Below are 22,302 nucleotides of genomic sequence, written 5' to 3'. Positions count from 1 at the left end.
TAAATCTTACCTTTCACATGTAGCATCTGCTTTAAAATAATTCCATCCAAGTTCTTTTTTTACCTGATAAATACTGAGAATCATGTATCATGAATGTGTAGTTGTTATTGTAATAGCTACAAACTGGAACTCCCCAGTAATTTTGTACTGTGCTATTCATACTATCTTATAAATGAGTTACTAAGAACAAAAACAATTTTTTTAAAATCAGGTAAGATTGCAAATCTCTTGTTTGTTACCTTGTCTTTTGAAATGTTTGGCATGATTGTGACAGCATGATTGATTCACAGCACAATCAAGTAATCTAACTGACTGTCTGTCTATACCCTTAAATGAAAATTAATTAGACAGCAATGTCCAATTGTGTTGGGTTTATAAGATAATAGACATCTCCTAAGCAATCTTGACATTTAAATTGGGACATTTATCACAAGTAGACTCCATACAACTGAATATCATTACAGTTATAATGCATGTTTTTACACTTTCACCTGGCTGCGAGGGCCCAGAAAAAGGTGTCTGATTCGCTATTACCATATTTTTAAAGTTGTCATTGGGAAACTGCCTCAAGAAAAGGTTCAGTTGCAAAATTGAACATTTAATAAGGCAATGATTCTGTGTTCATTTTTTAGCAGCCTTACTTCTAGAATGGAAAATTCAAAAGGAGCCATTTAAATATAGCTTTGACAGGAAAAGAACATAAGAAATAGGAGCAGGAGTAGGCCATTCGGCTCCTCGAGTCTACTCCGCCATTCAATAAGATCATGGTTGATCTTCTACCTCAACCCCACTTTCCTGCACTATCCCCATATCCCTTGATTCCCTTAATATCAAAAAATCTATCGATCTCTGTCTTGAATATACTGAACAACTGAGCCTCCACAGCCCTCTGGGGTAGAGAATTCCAAAGATTCACCATCATCTTGAAGGGATAATTACAGTCCTAGCCCTTTTGGGCCATCCCAGATCAGGCGTATTCCCCAGACGTACACTCTCAACTTAAGTTAGAGATAGCCGAATTCCATAAGAGGCTTAAATGGGTTTGGTTCAAGCTATCTCTCCCTAAAGGAAAGGAACGACTAAAGATGTTACCGTCCTCCGGATAGTACTTTTAATAAGTTGAACTAGACTATAAACTTCTGGATATTATGAGGGTCCAAAATACCCCCCAGATTTCTGCAACTCCTTACAAAAGAGTGAACAGAATTTGTGGGTTCGCGAATCTATACAGAATTACTCTTTGAGACTATTCTAAAAATATATCGTTTTATTTAAGAGTCGACATTCAGTTAACATCTGTTGAATCAGTCGCAACATTAACAATTCAAAATACGATTAGCTTACATTTCTTATTTCTCAGAGATCCTTATTCTCAAATCTTTACTTCGTTATATTTCTTATTTCTTATTTTTAAATCCAGAACATCGTTACATTTCTTATTTCTTATTTTTAAATCCTTACATTTCTTATTTCTTATTTCTAAATCCAGAACATCCACCAAAAATCAATACTTTAACTTCCCGAGACTCATAGTTAAAAACTTACAGAGATGCCTCTGGAAAGTTGAGCAACGCCCTGCCCGTTCAGCGTGTTCTGACGTTCTGTTAAAAAGGTCTTATTTTTATACCCTTTTGGCTTTGGTTTCTTCTTTGATGTTCTCTGCTGATGTCAGCTAATTATCTTTATTGATACCTCTGTTTGAATGCTTTCTATGTTACTATCAATTCAACTATTGCATGCATAATTATTTCTCTACTTTTAGGTGTTCCAAAAACCATCATAAAAACAATGACAGCTATGGTTTCTGTTTGATGTCATTCTTACCGAAGATTCTTCATTCAATTCTTAATTTTGGCTTAACTGCTTTTTTGCAGACATTGTGGCCTAGAAATTCAGTTGCTTGCGCCAGCCGGTAGCGCCTTAGGAGGAGGAGATGTTGGGCGATAGGCGGCTAGCGGCCGGGCGCAGCGTGATCTGCGCCTCTCCCCAACTTCACTAGAGATTTAGCGTCGGCGCAAAGTCTTTGCGCGCGCTCAGCTGCGCGCGCAGATCCTGACGTCATTTCATCGTGCAACGCCCTTTGTGTGCCCCAAACCGGAACTTCAGTGGCGCCGCCGCCTTTGCGCCTGGCGCCCCCAGCGACTGGTAGAGGGGAACGGTTCCCAGTCGGTGCGGGGGGCGCTATTTAAAGGGGACTCCTCCTGCATTATAAGTGACAGCCATTTTGTGCCAATCCTTCTGTGTGAGAGACAAAGGCAGAGAGCTTTCTGCTTTGACTCAGCGCTCGCACAGGTACTTCTGGCTTCAGGCCAGAGCTTTGCACTTGGATTTCACTTTCAGTGCCATAGCCTTGAGTCGCCACATATACTGTAATGGGGGCTACAATGGGTGGAAACGTTGGCTTTCTGCATTGCATTCAAAGGGATCAGAGACGCCGTGAGAGAGTGCCAGTCATGGCCAGACGGAGAAGGGCCAACAGGTGTCGGTACAGGAGGCCTTACCCACCCAGGGTATACCGCCAGCAGTTCTCATATCTGAACATGTCTGAGGAGCAGTGTGTTCGGAGGCTGCGATTCAGAAGGGAGGTGGTCACTGAGATCTGCCACCTGCTTCGCAGAGATCTGCAGCCACAGCTGAGGAGCAGGACGTCTCTGTCGGTGGCAGTGAAGGTGACGGTGGCTCTCAACTTCTATGCTACCGGCTCCTTCCAATCCGCTACTGGGGACATTGCCAACATCTCCCAGTTCGCGGTACATTGCTGCATCCGACAGGTAAACAATGCCCTTTTCAGAAGGAGACGTCAGTACATCTCCTTCCCCATGACCCTGGACAAGCAGCAAGAGCGTGCAATGGGATTTGGAAGAATAGCGGGCTTCCCCATGGTCCAGGGCGTAGAACTGATGAACCAGCATTGGTCAGGCCTTGCTTCAGGGCTGCAGTGCGCAGGGCATGGCAGCCAGACAAGTCCACCCTGCCCCTTTAAGAGCTGACCGGCGCCAGAGTGTCTGCCGTCAATCAGCAACTCGCCGCACCTGCGCTGCGCCCGCCCTCGGGGGTATCGCCCCGGACCGCCGGCTTAGCGCCTAATGATAGTCGTGCATCGCCTGTTTTAGCGCAGCAGCAACCTCTTGGGGCGATGCGACTGAATATCGGCGAAGGTGGCACGAACTTGCGCCGGGCGCAAACTTTAGCGGCCGCCCGACTGTAGCGCCCCGAACGTGGCTATACTGAATTTCTAGGCCTGTGTCTTTCCTTATTCTCCATGTTCAATACAAACACAATGCAATTGCTTGGTGTCTCTACTGAAGTTATATCTTCAAAGTCTTGTTGGTGTGGTTTTTACTATATCTAAATTAAAGACACTTTGACCAGGGTGGTTCATGCATTTCTAGCTATCTCAATTGGTTGCATATTTAATTATATGGTTCCTGTTTTCCAAGTTTAACATAAAACTATTTGACCAGCAGATGTTTCTTTACTTGATGTCATGTTTCAAAGGCACATGCCTCTTTTAATGTTTGTATTTCTGTTTCAACGTGTTAGTTTGTAACACCTTAAACTGGGCCTTCTCATTGTGTTCGTTGCAAACCGTAGACCTTTCGGAACCGCCAATGGTTTGCTTCAATCTTTCATTGTTGTAGATTATTTAACTAATTCCCATTTCAAAGCTTGTTTACAGCTTTGTTATCAACTGATCTTTTCTCAGAAGGCTGTATTCTGTTTACAGCCTGTCTGCTGGGACTCGTGTCTTTTAAACCCAGTACGTCTTTTATTAATAATATTAGAAATCTGTTCATGGTATCGTGTATTTCTCTGAATCATGGCTAATCCTTCACAATCTGAGTGAAGAAATTTCTCCCCATCTCAGTCCTAAATGGCCGACCCCTTATTCTGAGACTGTGACCTCTGGTTCTAGACTCCCCAGCCAGGGAAAACATCCTCCCTGCATCTACCCTGTCAAGCCCTGTAAGAATTTTGTATGTTTCAATGAGATCACTCCTCATTCTTCTAAACTCTAGAGAATATAGGCCTAGTCTACTCAATCTCTCCTCATAGGACAATCCCCCCATCCCAGGAATCAGCCTGGTGAAGCTTTGTTGCACTCCCTCTATGTCAAGTATATCCTTCCTTAGGTAAGGAGACCAAAACTGTACACAATACTGCAGGTGAGGTCTCACCAGGGCCCTATATAATTGCAGTAAGATGTCGTTACTCTTATACTCAAATCCTCTTGTAATAAAGGCCAACATACCATTTGCTTTCCTAATTGCTTGCTGTACCTGCATGTTAACTTTCAGTGATTCGTGTACAAGGACATCCAGGTCCCTCTGAACGCCAACATTTCCCAATTTCTCACCATTTAAAAAACACTCTGCTTTTCTAATTTTCCTACCAAAGTGGATAACTTCACATTTCTCCATGTTATATTTCATTTGCCATGTTCTTGCCCATTCACTTAGCCTGTCTATATCCCTTGAAGTCTCTTTGCATCCTCCTCACAATTTACATTCCCACCCAGCTTTGTATCATCAGCAAACTTGGATATATTACATTTGGTCCCCTCATCCAAATCATTGATATAGATTGTGAATAGCTGAGGCCCAAGCACTGATCCCAGTAGTTACAGCCTGCCAACCTGAAAATGACCCGTTTATTCCTACTCTCTGTTTTCTGTCCATTAACCAATCCTCAATCCATGCTAGTATATTACCCCCAATCCCATGAGCCCTAATTTTGTTTGATAGCCTCTTGTGTGGCACCTTATCAAATGCCTTCTGAAAATCCAAATACACCACATCCACTGGTTCCCCCTCATCTATTCTGCTAGTTACAACCTCAAAAAACTCTTAACAGGTTTGTCAAACATGATTTCCCTTTCATAAATCCGTGTTGACTCTGCCCAATCCTATTATTATTTTTGAAGTGCCCTATTACCACGTCCTTAATAATAGATTCTAGCATTTTCCCTACTACTGATGCCAGGCTAACTGGTCTGTAGTTCCCTCTTTTCTCCCTCCCTCCTTTCTTAAATAGTTGGGTTGCATTTGCTACCTTCCAATCCACAGGAGCTGTTCTAGAATCAATGGAATTTTGGAAGATGACAACCAATGCATCCACTATCTCTGTAGCCACCTCTTTTAAAACCCTAGGATGTAGGCCACCAGGCCATGGGGATTTATTGGCTTTTAGTCCCATTAATTTCTCCAGAACTATTTTTTTACTAATACTAATTTCTTTCAGTTTCTCATTCTCGCTAGATCTTTGGTTCTCCACTATTTGAGAGGTTTTTTGCATCTTCTTCCATGAAGACAGACACAAAGGGCTGGATTTTGCTAATGGGGAGCTTTTGGAGGCGGAACTCCCACTTGTCGGGTTTCAGTCCCGCCTCCATCAACTTCTGGCCAACCCACGCTACTTTCCCTTGATTGAACTTGTTAAGCCCACCCAGCGGGCTTAGCAGGCCAATTAAGGGAAAGCCGATTATAGAGAATGTCAACGTATGATGTTTCATCTGTCAAAAATTTTTGACAGATGAATTGTCATCGTTTGACAGCTCTGTGAAGCTGTCAAACACTACCATTCTCTGTAGTTTGATGAGTTCTTGAATACAAGAACTCATCAAATCTCTTTCTTTTGCAGAAATTAGATGGTTGTTGCATTGGAGAATGCAACGGTCATCTGTCATCTCTACCACGGAGGTGCGAGACTCTCTGCATACCCACAGATTGAAGCCTGCAGGAAGGAACAAAGGTAAGTAATCTTTTTTTAATACTTTCCACTTACATCTGATACTCACCTCTCCACACTTGCACCCATCACTTACCTTCACAGCGCACTTTTGCACCCCTCTGACCCCCGCAGACCTACTACTTGCTTCGGTGACCCTGGCAGGTTTTGGAGCCTTTGGAAAGCCCTCACTTGTGTGGGCAAAATGGGGATAATCCTTTTATCTGCCTGTTAACTACCTGTTAACAGGCAGTTAAGTGGATGTAATTCCTTCCTGCCTCCAAGGAAATGGGACCCGGCACGGGACAGCTACCCACCTCCTGGTAAGATGGCACGGGGGCGGGTTGGGCACCCGCCCCCAGATTCTGCCATTTTGCCAACTGTCCCGCCTCCCCGGGGCTGGCAAAATCCAGCTCACAGTATTTGTTTAATTTCTCTGCCATTTCCTTATTCCCCATGATAATTTCTCCTGTCTCAGCCTATAAGGGACCCACGTTCGCTAATCTTTTCCTTTTTACATATCTATAGAAGCTTTTACATTCTGTTTTTATCTCTCTCGCTAGTTTACTCTCATTCTATTTTCCCTTTCTTTATCAATTTCTTGGTCCTCCTTTGCTGAATTCTAAAATCCTCCCAATCCTCAGGCTTACTACTCTTTTTGGCAACATTATAAGCCTCTTTTAATCTAATACTATCTTTAATTTCTCTTGTTAGCCACAGTTGGACCAATTTTCCCATGATATTTTTATTCCTTAAGGGAATGTATATTCGTTGTGAATTATGAATTATTTCTTTAAATGCTTGCTTTTCTACTGTCATATCTTTTAATCTAGTTTCCCAACCTACCTTAGCTAACTCGCCTCTCATACCTACGTAGTTTAGTTTGTTCAGGTTTTAGGACCCTAGTTTCAGACTTAACTAAATCACTCTCAAACTCAACATAAAATTCATATTATGATCACATACCTGTTGGTCAAAGTCACGGTCACAGCCTCCTGTTCCTGACCACTCTAAAGCACTACTTAATCTAAAGGGTGTGACTGCCTCCTGGAACAAAGTGGCCAGGAAACTCTTCCCCTCCCTGATGCCCCGCAATGGCTGCACGTCAGACTCCAGCTCAACAACTCTGAGCCGAAGTTCCTCGAGCTGCAGACGCTTACCGCAGATGTGGTTGCTCGGGATCTCGCTGGTCTCTACCAACTTCCACATGTTGCAGTGACGGCACACCACCTGCCCTGCCATGTCTATCTAACCTTCTTTATTTATTTGATTAGTTAATTAATTATTATTATTTTTTCGAACAATTATTTTAGTTTTATTAATTAATTGGTTTATCTAGTTTAAGTTACTAATTCAGTAAAGTAATAGTAAGTTACAGTTTCCTAGCTCTGAGTTTAACCCACTTCCCTAGCCTAGAGACTAAAAAAAACTGTAATACTCACCAACCAATCACCTATCTGCTGCCCTGTGATGTCACTCCTTGATTTTTTTTTTCTGTTTTGAAGGTTCCTCGCGCTGCTTCTCTCTTTATAGAGCCACTGCTCTCGTTGTTTTATCCCAGGTCCGCTCCTCTCGCCACTGCTCTCACTGTTTTATCCCAGGTCCGCTCCTCTCGCCGCTGCTCTCACTGTTCGTGCTGCTTCTCTCTTTATAGAGCCGCTGCTCTCGCTGTTTTATCCCAGGTCTGCTCCTCTCACCGCTGCTCTCACGTGAAAAGGGGAAAACCTGCAAACAATAAAAACCTGAATTTTAAAAATGTGTGCCTAATTTTCATGGGGGAAAAATTCGGTATCGCCCCATTTGGGGCGCCATTATTGGCGGTGCGCAAAATTTAGCGCCTGTCGCTAATTATCGCCTCCGACAGCAAACTTGGCTTTTATCGCCCCTGGAGGTGATTGGAGCGCTAAATTGGGCACTTCACACCTGTCTTAAGGTGCAAAGGCCGAGGAGCGAAGCGCTACCTCAGAGCGCTGGCGAAGCAAGGAAGGGCAAATCCAAATAAACCTGCAAAGTGCTGCTCAGTACTCAAAACTCCTTCACACAGCATTGAATCTCTCCAGAAGTCTCTCTCTCTCTCTCTCTCAGAATGCGTGGTGCAAAAATGTCACCGACAAAAAAAGGCAGGAAGCAGTCGCCTTTAAATAGCGCTCCCCTAGTCCCTTTCTGACAGCATAACGCTCCCCTCAACCTGTCGTTGCTAGCGGCAGGCGGTAAGGCAGGGGGTGCCACTCAGTATCCAGTCCGGGGCACTAATGGGGCGTTGCGCACTCGACTGACGTCACAATCTGCCGGCGCAGGAGATCGTGGCGGTAGTGTTTAGCGCCATCGCAAAATGTCTAGTTAATTTTGCGAGCGGCACAAACATCGCCTCTAGTTGCTTTGCGCCCCACTTGGCACCCTCTTAAGGCACTAACGGGAGGCGCAAACAAGTGAATTATTCTCCCCATATGTTTTATGTGCAAAAAGAGAGGGAAAGGCTTTCGAGCATCCTACTGATTGATACAAGATTCCTATGTTGACATTTCCAGTATCTCAGGCGAATACTGGAAATGTCAACCTATGAGGCTTTTTATTAGAAATGTTAATAAAATATGTTTTAGCTCATGATTAAAGAGAAATGTGTGGTGGCCATCCTACGCCCTGCTGAAGGCCACATATTTTAAATGTGCAGAGCGTCTAATTTCCCATGTATTCAGCCAGCAGTATTTGGCACCCCAGCATCATCATCTGGCGACAAAATGCTACTGTGTCTCCAAAGCAGTTAATGGCTTTGTCGTGTAAGTGGAAAATGCTCAGTTTCCAACTTGGTTTTACTGTATAGAAGAAATATACAAAAGGAGTATCTGCATAGAAATACACTTTGCAGAAGTGTAATGTGTGTTAACAACAACAGCTTGCATTTATATAACACCTCTAATGTAGAAAAATGCCCCAAGGCACTTCACAGAAGTGTAATCAGACAAAATTTGACATTGAATCAAAGAAGGAGATATTAGGAGGAATACATAAAAGCTTGGTCAAAGAGATAAGTTTTAATGAGGGACTTAAAGGAGAAGCAAGAGGCGAAAAGGCAGAGAGGTTTATGGAGGGAATACCAGAGTGTTAGGGCATAGATGGCTGAAGGTAAAACCCAAAGAAGTGATCTAGTCCATTCATATGTAAAATGCCTTTGTAAAGCTCCTCTCTGTGCAGATCCTGTGCTAGTTAGAGGAGGAGGAGAGGGAGAGTCTTATTGAGGGATTTCCAGAGCTTAAGGCCTAGATGGCTGAAGGCACAGCCATCAATGGTGGGGCGAAGGGAGTGTGAGATGCACAAGAGGCCAGAGTTGGGGAGCGCAGAGTTCTCAGAGGGTTGTAGGGCTGGAGGAGGTTGCAGAGTTAGAGGGGGGTTAAACACAAGGCTGTGAGTTTTAAATTGGAGATGTTTGGGGACCGACATCCAATGTACGTCGATGGACACATGGCTGATGTGTGAGCAGGACTTGGTGGAAGTTAGGATACGAGCAGCAGTGTTTTGGATAAAATGATGTTTATGGAGAACAGGAGGCCAGTTAGGAAAGCATTGGAATAGGCAGGTATGGAGGTGGGAAATCGACCGGCTCCCATGATGAATTGACCGGCAAGTCAAGCCTGAGATGGGGGAGGCAGTACCAGGGGTAGTTATGGGCCATTTTGTGTGCAGCCTTCAACGGTCCCTTTAAGGACCACTGGTTTGTCCGCTCATCTGGTACCAATGAGGGGAGCATGCATAAGCACAAGCTCTGCCATTTGCATCTGAAAATTGCAATCAAGGACCTACAACCGGTGTAGAACCCAGATTTGCATATTTAAGCAGCCTCCTGTCTCAGGCTGCTCGCCCATTTGGCGACCTGCCTGAAAATTGCATCAGGTGGGCCTTGGGCGTTAATGAGGCAGCTGACATGTCCCCCATGCCAGATTTTCAATTGCTGCCTGCCTGCTTTTCATGTAAAAAACGAGTGGCTGAGTGTTGAAAATCGCCTCCATTTGTTTGCAAATTAGTTCAGTGAGAATAATTAGAAAACAAAAATCTGTACCACATCCGCAACAAGATATACCGGATTAGGTCAATTTCACATTAATGAGGTTGTAAAAACTTTTTTAGAATCTAAAAAAAAATATATGCACAATAATTTAATGATGCATTTAAACCATAACTTTATCATTAGTGTCATTAGATTACACAATTACTCTGGAAATTAGGTCTGACACAACTCCGGAGACCCTCTGGGGACCTGAGAACTTTAAAAAAAAAACCTACCTCAAGTTGATTTAATGTGTAGAAAGTCTAGACGATCCCACCCGCCATCTCTAGAAATTTCAACTTACCCCTGGGGAGGGAAGCTCTGAGCATTCCTGTATAAATGAGGTACTGCCTGGCTGGACTTAATACTGCCTTTACTGATCACTGATTACAGGGGATGTGGGTTAGGTTTTAATAGAAGGTTCACAAACATGATACTGTCTCTTCAAAAACGAATTTTACTTGGTGTCACATGGAGTTAAATATGGTTATTTATTCAAACATAGTTCATTTGCAAGCGACAGTTATTAAAGATGTTGGTGCTTCATCCTCACAAAGAGCCTCTCTTGAGCTTTGTGATAGTCTCTTTCCAACCTCTTCTATTACAGTGTTATATAAAAAAGATAAATAGGTTTTGAGAGTTTTCAGAAATTAGCAACTTATTGTCTGTACTTTGTTTTGCAGCACAAGAGAGACATATTGAAGACCACTAAATACGTGGAACTGATTATAGTAGCAGACAATCGAGAGGTAGGATATTAAACTTATCTCCAGTTCAGAGTACTTCAGATCCATTTTTCAATTAGCTGTAATTCTCTTTTTTTTTGTTGTGCTCCTGGAAAAACAGCATTGCCGTAGCAATATCTTATTCTGTGAATTGTGGAGCTACAGATAATTATGGAAATATTTTTTCATGAGTGGATTTTGAAGGGATGATTTAGCTATTCACGTGTTTTTTCTGCCCACATGGTCTATTAGTCGGGCAAGTGATTTGTTATCACTCAGAAACCAGTATTTTTTACCTTTTCCATGACCATTTTATGTAAAATTGTGCTTTTTAGGCAGCCAGTCTTGCAACACAGAGCATTGAAACTCACAGATGTCATGCCATGCCGTATCAATTGCTCTAGTAATTAGTGTGCTTGATCCATCTTCTGTTTTTGTATAAATAATTAGAAGTTGATAACTGTTCTAATTTCCCCCCAAAATTCCTGAATAATGATTCCTGGTCCATGAACTGCAATATAATGTAGGAACATAGGAATGAACAGGACCGGAAAAGACCATTGCGGTACCAGTGTCTTAGAAGTATTATATCCCACAATACCTCTCATACCCTGCTATCAAATCTTTCACCAGGTACTTATCCAGTTTGCTGATTAAAATCAGCCACCACTGTCTCTTTTTTTTGCAGTCCATTCCATACCTTCACCATTGTCAGTGTAAGACAGTTAACTCTAAACTGAGGGTAATTTTCAGTTTGGGTGCGTGTGTAAAACTGGCAGTTGCAGATCGGGCACTGTTACACACCACCACCTCCCTCTCCCACTATTTTCCGTTCCATTGCAATCATTGGAAGGGAAAATTGGGCATGGCAGCCAATCTGCAGCCAGCAGTTTTCTGTTTGCATCCAAACTGAAAATCATCCCCATTGTCTCTTCACCTTTCCTCTTCTAAATTTGATTCCTCCAACTGAAAACTCAGACTCTGAGCTCTAATTAAACTCTTGTTTATTTCTCTCTTTCTAACAATTTAAGTAGACTAGTTAGCTTAGTTCACAATATTAACCAGTGAAGAACATCTAACTGTGGTTGGACCAGATTGCCTTGTGCAATTAGCTACTGGCTAATGTTACATCTCACGCTGTGATTTGCTGATCACAAAGTTACTGATGCACAGCTCGTGTTGTGAATTTCTCCCTATGACCTGAGATAGTGGAAAATGACAGTGACACTTAACATCAAACTCTAACAATGAACACTAATGCTATCCTCGTATTAATAAAAGATATCCTATTCTATTCAACTCCATGATTGTGGCCTCCTCTCATCAGACAACCCGAGTGTCTGTAATGTGTAATACCTTCTAAGTATGCACAATAATCTCACCACTCGTGCATACAATATCTATCCCTATAAAGCACTGCGTAAACAAAATGGCCCTGAAAATTTGCACAAGGGTACATCCTGGCACCCACCACTTACCGCAGCTGACTTTCTGGGGTAAGGTGGAGTTTCCCTCATCTGCATGCGAATGGCGGACACCCGTACCACTAGAGCGCATTTAGGGTGCCTGCCACATTTGAGTGCTTGGAAACTCCATTGGAGGAATGCCAGACCGGGGGAGATGACGGGTGACCTCCCCCGCCTCAGAAGGAATCATTAAGTGTTCCCCACTGCCTCCTTACAAAGGGGGCCGTTTAAATTTTTTTTATTTAATTGGTGCTTTTTCTTTGGGATTCCAGCCCTCTATCCGAGCCCAGGCTCCCAGATGGGGCCCACGATCTCTGGTGTCACGGACATACACCTGGTCCAGCGTATCCCAGCTGAGTTTCCAGCCATGTCAGCGAACTCCTCGAACTCCTTCGGAAGTTGCAACGGGAGTATGCCATATGACTCAGTGACATATCAAGTTCAATAAAAACTTAAAGTCAGAAACAAAAAAACTAATGCATCGTCATTCGTTGAAGTCAAGATTGCTGCAGCTATAAGTCACAAAGTCCTGTGTGGCCATTTAACTTTCTAGATAAGAGCATAAATGTCCGAAGAGATATAACACATTTTATCAGCCAATGTAAACTTAACTATAGTAATCTTTTGTACAAATCTCAAGTTTCAGAAACAAGGGAAGGATTTGGAAAAGACTAAACAGAGACTGATAGAAATTGGCAATTTTGTGGATAAGGTAAGCATGCAGCAAGGTATTTTAAAAGCAATTTTCCCCCCCAAATGCATAATAAACAGAGAAGGAGTAAAATAAATACTGGTATGTGATAAATGTAGTAATTTGGAAATCGTATCGGGCATGTGGATGATGTGGCCCATCCATTGGAGCTGATCGAGCTGGTCAAAGCTTTGATGCTGGGGATGTTGGCCTGAGCGAGAACACTGACGTTGGTGCACCTATCCTGCCAATGGATTTGCAGGATCTTGCAGAGGCAGCGTTGGTGGTACCTCTCCAGTGCTTTGAGGTGCCTGCTGTACATGGTCCATGTCTCTGTGGCACACAGCAGGGCGGGTATCACTACTGCTCTGTAGACCATGAGCTTGGTGCTGGGTTGGAGGTCCTGGTCTTCAAACACTCTCTTCCTCAGGTGACCGAAGGCTGCACTGGCACACTGAAGGCAGTGTTGGACTTCGTCATCGACGTCTGCCCTTGTTGACAGTAGGCTCCCAAGTCCGCTCCAATGGACGACACACATCGTCCGCATGCCCGCTACGAGACTCCCAAAGCAAGTGCTCTACTCGGAGCTCCGACACGGCAAGAGAAACGCTTCAAGGACACCCTCAAAGCCTCCTTGAAACAGTGCAACATCCCCACCGACACCTGGGAATCCCTGGCCCAAGACTGCACAAAGTGGAGAAGTATCCGGGAAGGCGCCGAACACCTCAAGTCTTTTCGCCAGGAGCAAGCAGAAGCCAAGCACAAACAGCGGAAGAAGCGCACGTCAACCCAAGAACCCCACCCACCCGCCCCTTCAACCACCATCTGCCCTACCTGTGACAGAGACTGTAGGTCCCGCATTGGACTCATCAGTCACCTGAGAACTCATTTTTAGTGTGGAAGCAAGTCATCCTCGGTTCCGAGGGACTGCCTAAGAAGAAGAAGAATTTGGAAATCAATAGGCACTTGTTCTAATTTATTGTTTTAACTGATAAGTTATTGGGAGGGTTTCTCTGAGTTACCGTCAGCTATGGGATGGATTTGGGGTGGTATAAAGAACAGGATGGGTTCTTTAAGGCTTCCGCCTCAAATCTACACCCAAAAAACTGCACCTGGTTACACCCCCCCAAAAAGACACATGGTCCCTTTAAGACCCTTCAGCGGTGCTTAATGCAGCAAATAAATTGTGTAAAGGCGGTGTGGACAGCTCCTCAGACCCATTCCCCTCCATTTCCATCCCAAAATCACACTAAATAATGGCACTATAAATATGGCGGTAGAGGCTACAGCGGGTATTCCTGAGGCAGATGCAGCTTGAAGAAGACAATTTTGTACTTGTATTGAAGGTTGGCGTTTCTTTGCCTGCATTATGTTCTTTGGGAGTTGAGTCAGGACGTTTGCTGCTAATTTTACTAAGGTACTGCTTAGCAATCTTGATACGGATTTCCCTACGGGGACACCTTTATTTTTATGTGAGGAAGAGATTGAGGACATGCAAATTGTCAGATTAGAAGCACTGAAAGTCAGGCATCATAGAAGCAGCTCCTCCCTAAACATGGACACTCAGTCATCAAGTCTACACACCAAGACGGTCCGTTAAACTTCTCTGAATGTCTGTGCCTCAGAAGGCTGCACACACCGCCCTCCACGCCTCCCTCCCCCTGAAAAGCTATTAGGGAAATATGTAAACTCAAGACCTGCCGCCCACTTTCACTAGGGGAACAGCATTGTCTGTAGCAGACTAGGTCACCACTGCCTTAAACATCTTTGCATATGCATCCTCCCAGGCAACATCAGGTGATGTGTGCCACATTAGCCAGTTAGCAGTTCACCATTGCATCAAGAAGGTCACAGATACTCTCTTCAGGAGGACTGCACAATTCATTTCCTTCCCAATAGAAGCAGAGAAGCAAAACAAACTATCCAGTCCTATAGACTGGCTGGCTTTCCAGATGTGCAGGGTGCAATTAATGGAACCCATGTGCCAATTAAAGCCCCCTATGAAAACATCCACTATTTTATGAATATCGAGGACTTTCATTCCATCAACGTGCAGGTACTATGCAAGGCTCATCACCTCATCCTATGACAATGCTAGATACCCAGGGGAGCTGCTGCGACTGTTTTATCATGGGACAATCCACCATTACTGCCCTCATGACACAGGCCATATATCAGAACAGTTAATTGGTGACCATGATTATCCCCTTCAATCACGGCGGATGACTCCAGGGAGGTGTCCACAGACAGACAGGTAGAACAGATGTAATGAGGACCATGCAACCACACAAGTGTCATAGAGCAGACCGTAGGCATTCCGAAGTCTCATTGTACATAGAGCACTATAGCACTGCCCAGCTACAGTCACACATACCAATGTTCCCCATCATCTCTCGCAAGCCCCGTGACGTTGTCTTACTGAGAGAATCTATGGAAACGTATTGGCTGCTACTCTGGAAGCCTCCAATGTTCTTGGAAGCTCTTCCTGGTGTCTTGCTGTCATTGTCACTATCTTCAGGGAGTTCTGCAGGTTGTGAGATACTTCCTGCAATGTGTTACAAATGTGGGTTGTGGACTTCTCCCACTTATCCATCATATCAATCATATTTATGAAAACTGTCGCCATTGCCTCCACTTGAGATATATACTCCCTAATCATTGTTCTTCTGAAGACTGGGCCCCTGAGATCTGGGTCCTCAGCCAAGGGTGGCCATCTCTCGCTCCTCCAGAAAGGAATGGAGCCTCCCTTTCTTCCATTCCCAGGTCTTCATTCTCAATTGTGCTCAGTATTTCACCCAGCAATAACTCTTCTGACTCACTAATTGCTCATGAGTAGGTATCTCCGTACTGGTGCTTGCACAGGCAAGATTCTATGACTGAGTTGGTGAGGAAGTGACAGAAATGGTAGACCCTTGAGTGGCAGCGGATATTTCTGCGGAAGTGCCTGGGTGGTCATCAGAGTGGCTGACCTGTTCCTGCAAGGCACCCCTATGAAGTGAAATACAGAGAAGCCTTTCCAGCTGTGTAGACCGGGACATTGTCTCTTGAAGAACTAATTGCTGAGTGTAGGGCATAGCAATACCTTGAGAAAGCACATAAAGCTGAGAGGCGTTCTGTTGATCTTTGCCCTGCCTTTAACAATCTTCTGCTGGCAGCTCAACTCCAACCTAGCCCTCTCCTATAGACTCTTTTGTGCATCTTCCAAGAATTTTTCAAGCTTCCCCTTTTTTAACATGGTGGCCCTCCCCCAGTGATATTTCTCTGACATTGGTTGCAGGCCAAATTTTCCTTTGTAGGAAGAAAAGGCAATGTTACATGCTTGTGAGTGACATGGACACTTTTCCCCATATGAGTGCACGCATCCCATGACGATGATAATTGGAGGTGCATTGTTCCTTTCAATGAAGTGTCCTTAAAGACTAGGAGTAGCGCTGACTGCAGGAAAGTGAGTCAAGAGAGTGGCTGGTGGGTGTTGATAGTGGTTGAGTGTTTGGAGAGGTTGCCCTGTGCATTAGTGAGTTCCCCTGACACCAAGGTGCTGAGAGAGCAAAAGAGTATGAGAGATCAGAGGGTAAATAAAGGCTCTATTAATGGTAGAGGATGTGTGTTGGCATGAGGCCTTGACTGTGGCAGCATTTGGGGTGCCTCTGTCACCTATCTCTAGACAGCCTATACCATCCTCTTATGATGGTTCCTGCCATCAGCAACCATGAGACAGACCCTCATTGCCTTGACTTCTGCCAGAAGCACATCCACAGATGCATATGAACACTTTGATTCCCTTGCTGCTCTCATACCCAAGACAGCTGCTCCTTCAGCCATTGTGCAATGTCTGGAGCTGTAAATGCAAGATTCCACTTTAATTGGCTGCAAGTATTTACATACCAGAACCTTATTTCCCTCACTCCCAGAGGCAGTAAGCCAATGAAGGGTGGTTTGCTGACCTTCAAACGGCCCTGCATAGCTAATGAAGTCCTGGGAAGAACAAGGTTTAGCACAGGTTTCAAAAGGTTTGGGGGGCGGGTGGGTGTTAGGACCTCTTCAACCCAGTCTCTGTTATATACAGGCATTAAGACCATCCTGCAAATAAAACTGCCAACAGGAGGAGAATCAATGCCTAAACCTCATTAAATTCTAGGGCCTAGAAATTCGGTAGGCTTAGCGCCGCTTTTGAGGCGCTAGAGGGCCTAGCGCCGGAGTTATGGCCAGTTTGGAAATTGAGTGGGTCCCTAAATCGGCGTTAGGCCGTTAGCGCTGCGCCGGCACCGATGACGTCATCGGTGTGCGCAGCGTCCCGGTTGCCATGGTAACCCGCCCGAACTCCGAAATTGACTTGCGGCCGCCTCGCCCGTGGCAGCCGCAAGCAACGTTCTGGCAGAGGTGCCTTACTGGACTTTGCGCCAGCGCATTAAAGGCCCCGCGGCGGCCGGCCGCTTTCCCGCCGGCCGCCTGGCCGCAGCTCCCTCCCCGGACTTCTCCCCCGCCCCCCCGGGACAGATGCAAGCCCGGCACTTGTCCGAGGTGCCGGGCTCATTTTTACAATGATTTTCGCGGGCCGCGGCCGGGTGCAGGCAGCTCCTCCTTAAGGGAAGGAGGAGGCCTGCACTTCCCGAACCTGCCGCACCGCAGCGGGCGCCACAGCGCCGGAATAGCGCCGCAATTCAGCGCGTAGCGCCAGTTTTCAGGCGCAAACAGCTTTCAGCAGCGCCGGCAGCCGTTTGGGCGCAGAACTAGTGAATTTTTGGCCCGCCCAGCGCGACTTAGCTCCGGCACTAACTTCCGGCGCTAAAGCCGTCGCTGCGCCAAAACCCAATTTCTAGGCGTAGGAGTTTGGTGTTCGCAAAGACATGCTTGGGAGGGGAGAGAGTTTTGATAGTGGGTTTAATGCTGGTAGTGGTATTAGGAGAAAACTTGCCACCAAAACAATCAGCAATTTTGCCTTTGTAGCAACTGAATGATCATTTTAAATAGCACAGTCTTTCCAGTCATTATTATGCTTGCTGCAGCTCACTTTAACAACTCTCAGCAGTACATAGTGGGCAGTCAACAGTGATTGTTCTGGCTGCTGGAGAGGCATGCCAGCCACAAACCAACCAAAGGCATTTGTTAATGTTGTTTTTGATCCACACTCTTTTCTAGTTCTTCACCACTTACCTCTTGTTTACTTTATTTGAATTTTCACAATGATGGATGAGGGAGGCTTCAACAGTGTCAGTATTAACTAATGGGCTTCCAACAGCTGTGTTTCAGCAGATGATTTAGAGAGGATTGCCGTCTTTCTCAATTCTTTCATAGATATATGAATTCTGTGTGGTAAACCACTTTTATCGTTACACTATAGTTATCACTGTTGTATTGTTATCACCGTTATCACTGTTGTATCACGATACGAGGTCGCCTCTTGTCGCGCTGTTATACCTGGGCTGACCACCTCCGACTCCGCCCATGGCTCCACCTACCTGCCCAGGTATAAAGGTAGTCGACTGGCTGGTATTCCTCCTTGTTGGACCCGATCACCCACGAGGGTGGGCTCTGTTATTTAGTCAATAAAAACCTTTAGTTACGTTCCTAACTCGTCGCTTTTTATTGGACGAATTGATAGGTATATCAATTTTATTGACTAAATTTTAAAGATGTCTACTACTGGCCAGCCAGAAGCCCTCCCAGAAGCACAGCCACACCAGCCGGCTTGGCTGCAAGCCCTCAAACCACCGTACCTGGATCTAAACCCACAGGCAGCAAACGCAGCCCTCAACTTCAAACACTGGCTGGACTGCTTCGAATCCTACCTGGAAGAATCCTGCGCCCCGCAGAGATCCAAACTAAGACTTCTGAACGCCCAAGCGAGCCCGAGAGTATACGCACTCATCCAGGACACGACTACGTACGAGGCCGCTATCAACCTACTGAAACAGCAGTACCGCAGCCCGGTAAATTACATGTACACCAGGCACCTCCTAAGATCCCGCCCGCAACAGCCAGGAGAGTCTGTAGCTGAATTTTTACGGGCGCTAAGAGCGCTCGGCAGGAACTGTGACTTTAAAGCGGTGACGGCTGTTGAAAATACGGAAGATAATATCCGCGATGCCTTTGTGAAAGGCCTACGGTCCGACTACTCACGGCAAAGACTGCTTGAAGCTAAAGACCTCGACCTGGACAAAGCTGAAGCCCTCGCTCTCTCCCTGGAGGTGGCCCATCAGGACCAGGAGGCGTTTTCCAGGTACTGCTCGCGACCCTGGGACTCGGGCCCGACCCCTACCGCAATACCCTTCGCAGCGCCGCCCCCGGGACCTACCTCAGCGTCGGCGTCCCGGACCCGGCCGGGCCCGCCACCCCCGGTACCGGCTCCGACATCGGGCACCCGCGATCGGGCCGCCGGCTGCTTCTTTTGCGGCCAGGAGAAGCACCCGAGGTCGCACTGCCCAGCCAGGAACTCTACCTGCACAACCTGCAGGAAGAAAGGCCACTTCTCTAAGGCCTGCAGGAGCGGATCTTCAGAGGCCAGCAGTGCCTCATGCGAACTGTGGGGGCGGCCATCTTCTTTCACGGCAACTGAGGCCAGTATCCCCACACGTGAGTCATGGGGGTGGCCATCTTTGATCAAGGCAACCGACCCCAATAGTGCCTCATGTGAGTTATGGGGGCAGTCATCTTCTCCGCCATTTTGTCCTACCTCGTGGGAGACGCCATTTTACCCACCACGCCCGACTGCCACCGGGCCCCCGGACCCGACGACCGCCTCGCCCGCAGACGACAACGACTCGCTTACCTACACGCTAGCCTCCGTCACTCTGGATCAAGCCCGCCCACACCACCTGTCCAAGTCGATGATGGACATCAAAGTAAACGGCCACGCCACGACCTGCCTGTTCGACAGCGGAAGCACGGAGAGCTTCATCCACCCAGACACGGTGAGCCACTACTCCCTCCCTGCCCTGCCAACGCGCAACCGAATCTCGATGGCATCGAGGTCCCACGCCACGGACATTAGCGGCTACTGTGCTGTGACCTTGTCGGTTAAGGGTACAGAGTATAAAAACTTTAAACTCCTCGTCCTCCCCCAGCTCTGCGCTGCCGTCCTACTAGGGCTGGACTTCCAATCCCACCTCCAAAGTGTAACCCTAGCATACGGTGGACCCCTCCCCCCACTCACAGTCGACAACCAGCGAAGGTTAAACCGCCCACCGCGTAACACCTGCAGCCTATCCACCCTCAAGGTGCCGCCACCTTCCCTGTTCGCTAACCTCACCCCCGACTGCAAACCCGTCGCTACCAAGAGCAGGCGGTACAGCGCTGGGGACAGAGCTTTCATTAGCTCTGAGGTGCAGCGTCTCCTGAAGGAGGGCATCATCGAGGGGAGCAACAGCCCCTGGCGTGCCCAGGTCGTGGTCGTTAAGACCGGCGATAAAAATCGCCTGGTCATCGACTACAGCCAGACCATAAACAGATACACCCAGCTGGACGCATACCCCCTTCCCCGCATATCTGACATGGTCAATCAGATTGCACAATACCGCGTATTCTCGACCATCGACCTTAAGTCGGCCTACCACCAACTCTCTATCCACCCCGAGGACCGCCAGTACACCGCCTTCGAGGCGAATGGGCGCCTATACCACTTCCTTAGGGTCCCCTTCGGTGTCACCAACGGGGTCTCGGTCTTCCAAAGGGAGATGGACCGGATGGTTGACCAGAACGGACTGCAGGCCACATTCCCCTACCTAGATAACGTCACCATCTGCGGCCGCGACCGGCAGGACCACGACGTGAATCTGGAGAAATTCCTCCGTACAGCCCAACGGCTGAACCTCACCTACAATAAGGAGAAATGTGTGTTTAACACCTCGCGCCTTGCCATCCTTGGCTGTGTAGTAGAGAACGGACTCATCGGCCCCGACCCCGAAAGAATGCGCCCCCTCATGGAGCTACCCCTCCCCCACTGCCCTAAGGCATTTAAGAGAACCCTGGGGCTCTTCGCCTACTATGCCCAATGGGTGCCTAATTATGCGGACAAAGCCAGACCCCTCATGAAGTCCACATCCTTCCCCCTTACGGAGGAAGCATGCGCAGCCTTCTCCCTCATTAAGGGAGACATTGCCAAGGCCACTATGCACGCAGTGGATGAGTCCATCCCCTTCCAAGTCGAGAGCGATGCATCCGACTTCGCCCTAGCCGCCACCCTTAACCAGGAGGGGAGACCGGTGGCCTTCTTCTCAAGGACCCTACAGGGCCCTGAGATCCGACACTCGTCGGTCGAGAAGGAGGCCCAGGCGATTGTGGAGGCGGTACGACGCTGGAGGCACTACCTGGCAGGCAAACGATTTACCCTCCTTACCGACCAACGTTCGGTCGCTTTTATGTTTAATAACAAGCTGAGGGGCAAAATCAAGAATGACAAGATCTTGAGGTGGAGAATCGAGCTCTCCACCTACGATTATGATATCTTGTACCGGCCAGGTAAGCTGAACGAACCCCCCGATGCTCTGTCACGAATTACATGCGCCAGCGCGCAAAGTGATAGACTTCAGACCCTCCACAACGACCTCTGTCACCCCGGGGTCACCAGACTTTACCACTTCATTAAGGCCCGCAACCTGCCCTACTCCATCGAGGAGGTCAGGACCATAACCAGGAACTGCCAGACCTGCGCCGAGTGCAAACCGCACTTCTTTAGGCCGGACAGAGCAAGCCTGATCAAGGCCACCCGCCCCTTCGAGCGCCTGAGCATCGACTTTAAGGGGCCCCTCCCGTCCTCTGACCGTAATGTGTACTTCCTCAACATTGTTGATGAGTACTCCCGTTTCCCCTTTGCCTTCCCCTGCCCAGACATGACCAGTACCACGGTCATTAAATGCCTGAACGACCTCTTCGCCTTGTTCGGGTTCCCAAACTATATACATAGTGACCGGGGCTCCTCTTTCATGAGCGAGGAACTCCGTCAGTTCCTACTAGCGAGAGGTATTGCAGCAAGTAGGACCACCAGCTACAACCCCCGAGGGAACGGCCAGGTGGAAAGAGAGAACGCGACGGTATGGAAGGCCGTCCTCTTAGCCTTAAAGTCTAAGGGCCTCCCAACCTCCCGCTGGCAGGAAGTCCTCCCGACAGCGCTGCACTCCATCCGGTCACTACTTTGCACTGCCGTTAACGCCACCCCCCATGAACGAATGTTTGTTTTCCCCAGGAAGTCGACTACGGGAACCACTCTACCAACCTGGCTGACCTCTCCGGGGCCCGTCTTGCTGCGAAAGCACGTGAGGGCCCATAAAACAGACCCCCTGGTCGAGAGGGTGAACCTCCTGCACGCCAACCCCCAGTACGCCTACGTGGCTTACCCAGACGGGCGGGAGGACACTGTCTCCTTACGAGACCTCGCACCCTCGGGCACTCCGGAGACACCACCTTTACCCCCCCCCCACCACCCCCCCAATTCCAGCCCAGGTAGACGGCATGCCGGAACCCCACGAGCCTTCGCCGACCACGCAGACACCAGCACTAACACCGGATAATGCAGCACCGCCGCTGCGACGATCGGAGAGGCTTACGAGGCCTCCGGACAGACTGACATACCAGAACTGGTAGTACACTTCACCCCGCCGGACTCAAATCTAAACAAGGGGTGAATGTGGTAAACCACTTTTATCGTTACACTAT

General features: G+C 47.2%; 1 protein-coding gene across 5 annotated transcripts in view; it reads left to right on the top strand.

Annotated features, from left to right (window-relative positions):
* Window positions 1-22,302, top strand: part of adam12a (ADAM metallopeptidase domain 12a) — a 432,297-nt gene that overhangs the window by 266,893 nt on the left and 143,102 nt on the right. For all 5 annotated transcript variants that reach the window (XM_085994669.1, XM_085994672.1, XM_085994668.1 and 2 more), the window contains exons 7-8: window positions 10,453-10,518; window positions 12,601-12,672. In XM_085994669.1, coding sequence (XP_085850795.1) covers window positions 10,453-10,518; window positions 12,601-12,672 — 138 coding nt within the window. The remainder of the gene's footprint in view (window positions 1-10,452; window positions 10,519-12,600; window positions 12,673-22,302) is intronic.

This window comes from Somniosus microcephalus, chromosome 8, assembly GCF_052327205.1.
Source record: "Somniosus microcephalus isolate GS21.2 chromosome 8, FLI_Smic_1.0, whole genome shotgun sequence".
Taxonomy (NCBI): Eukaryota; Metazoa; Chordata; class Chondrichthyes; order Squaliformes; family Somniosidae; genus Somniosus; species Somniosus microcephalus.
This window is presented reverse-complemented; position numbering and strand designations above follow the sequence as displayed.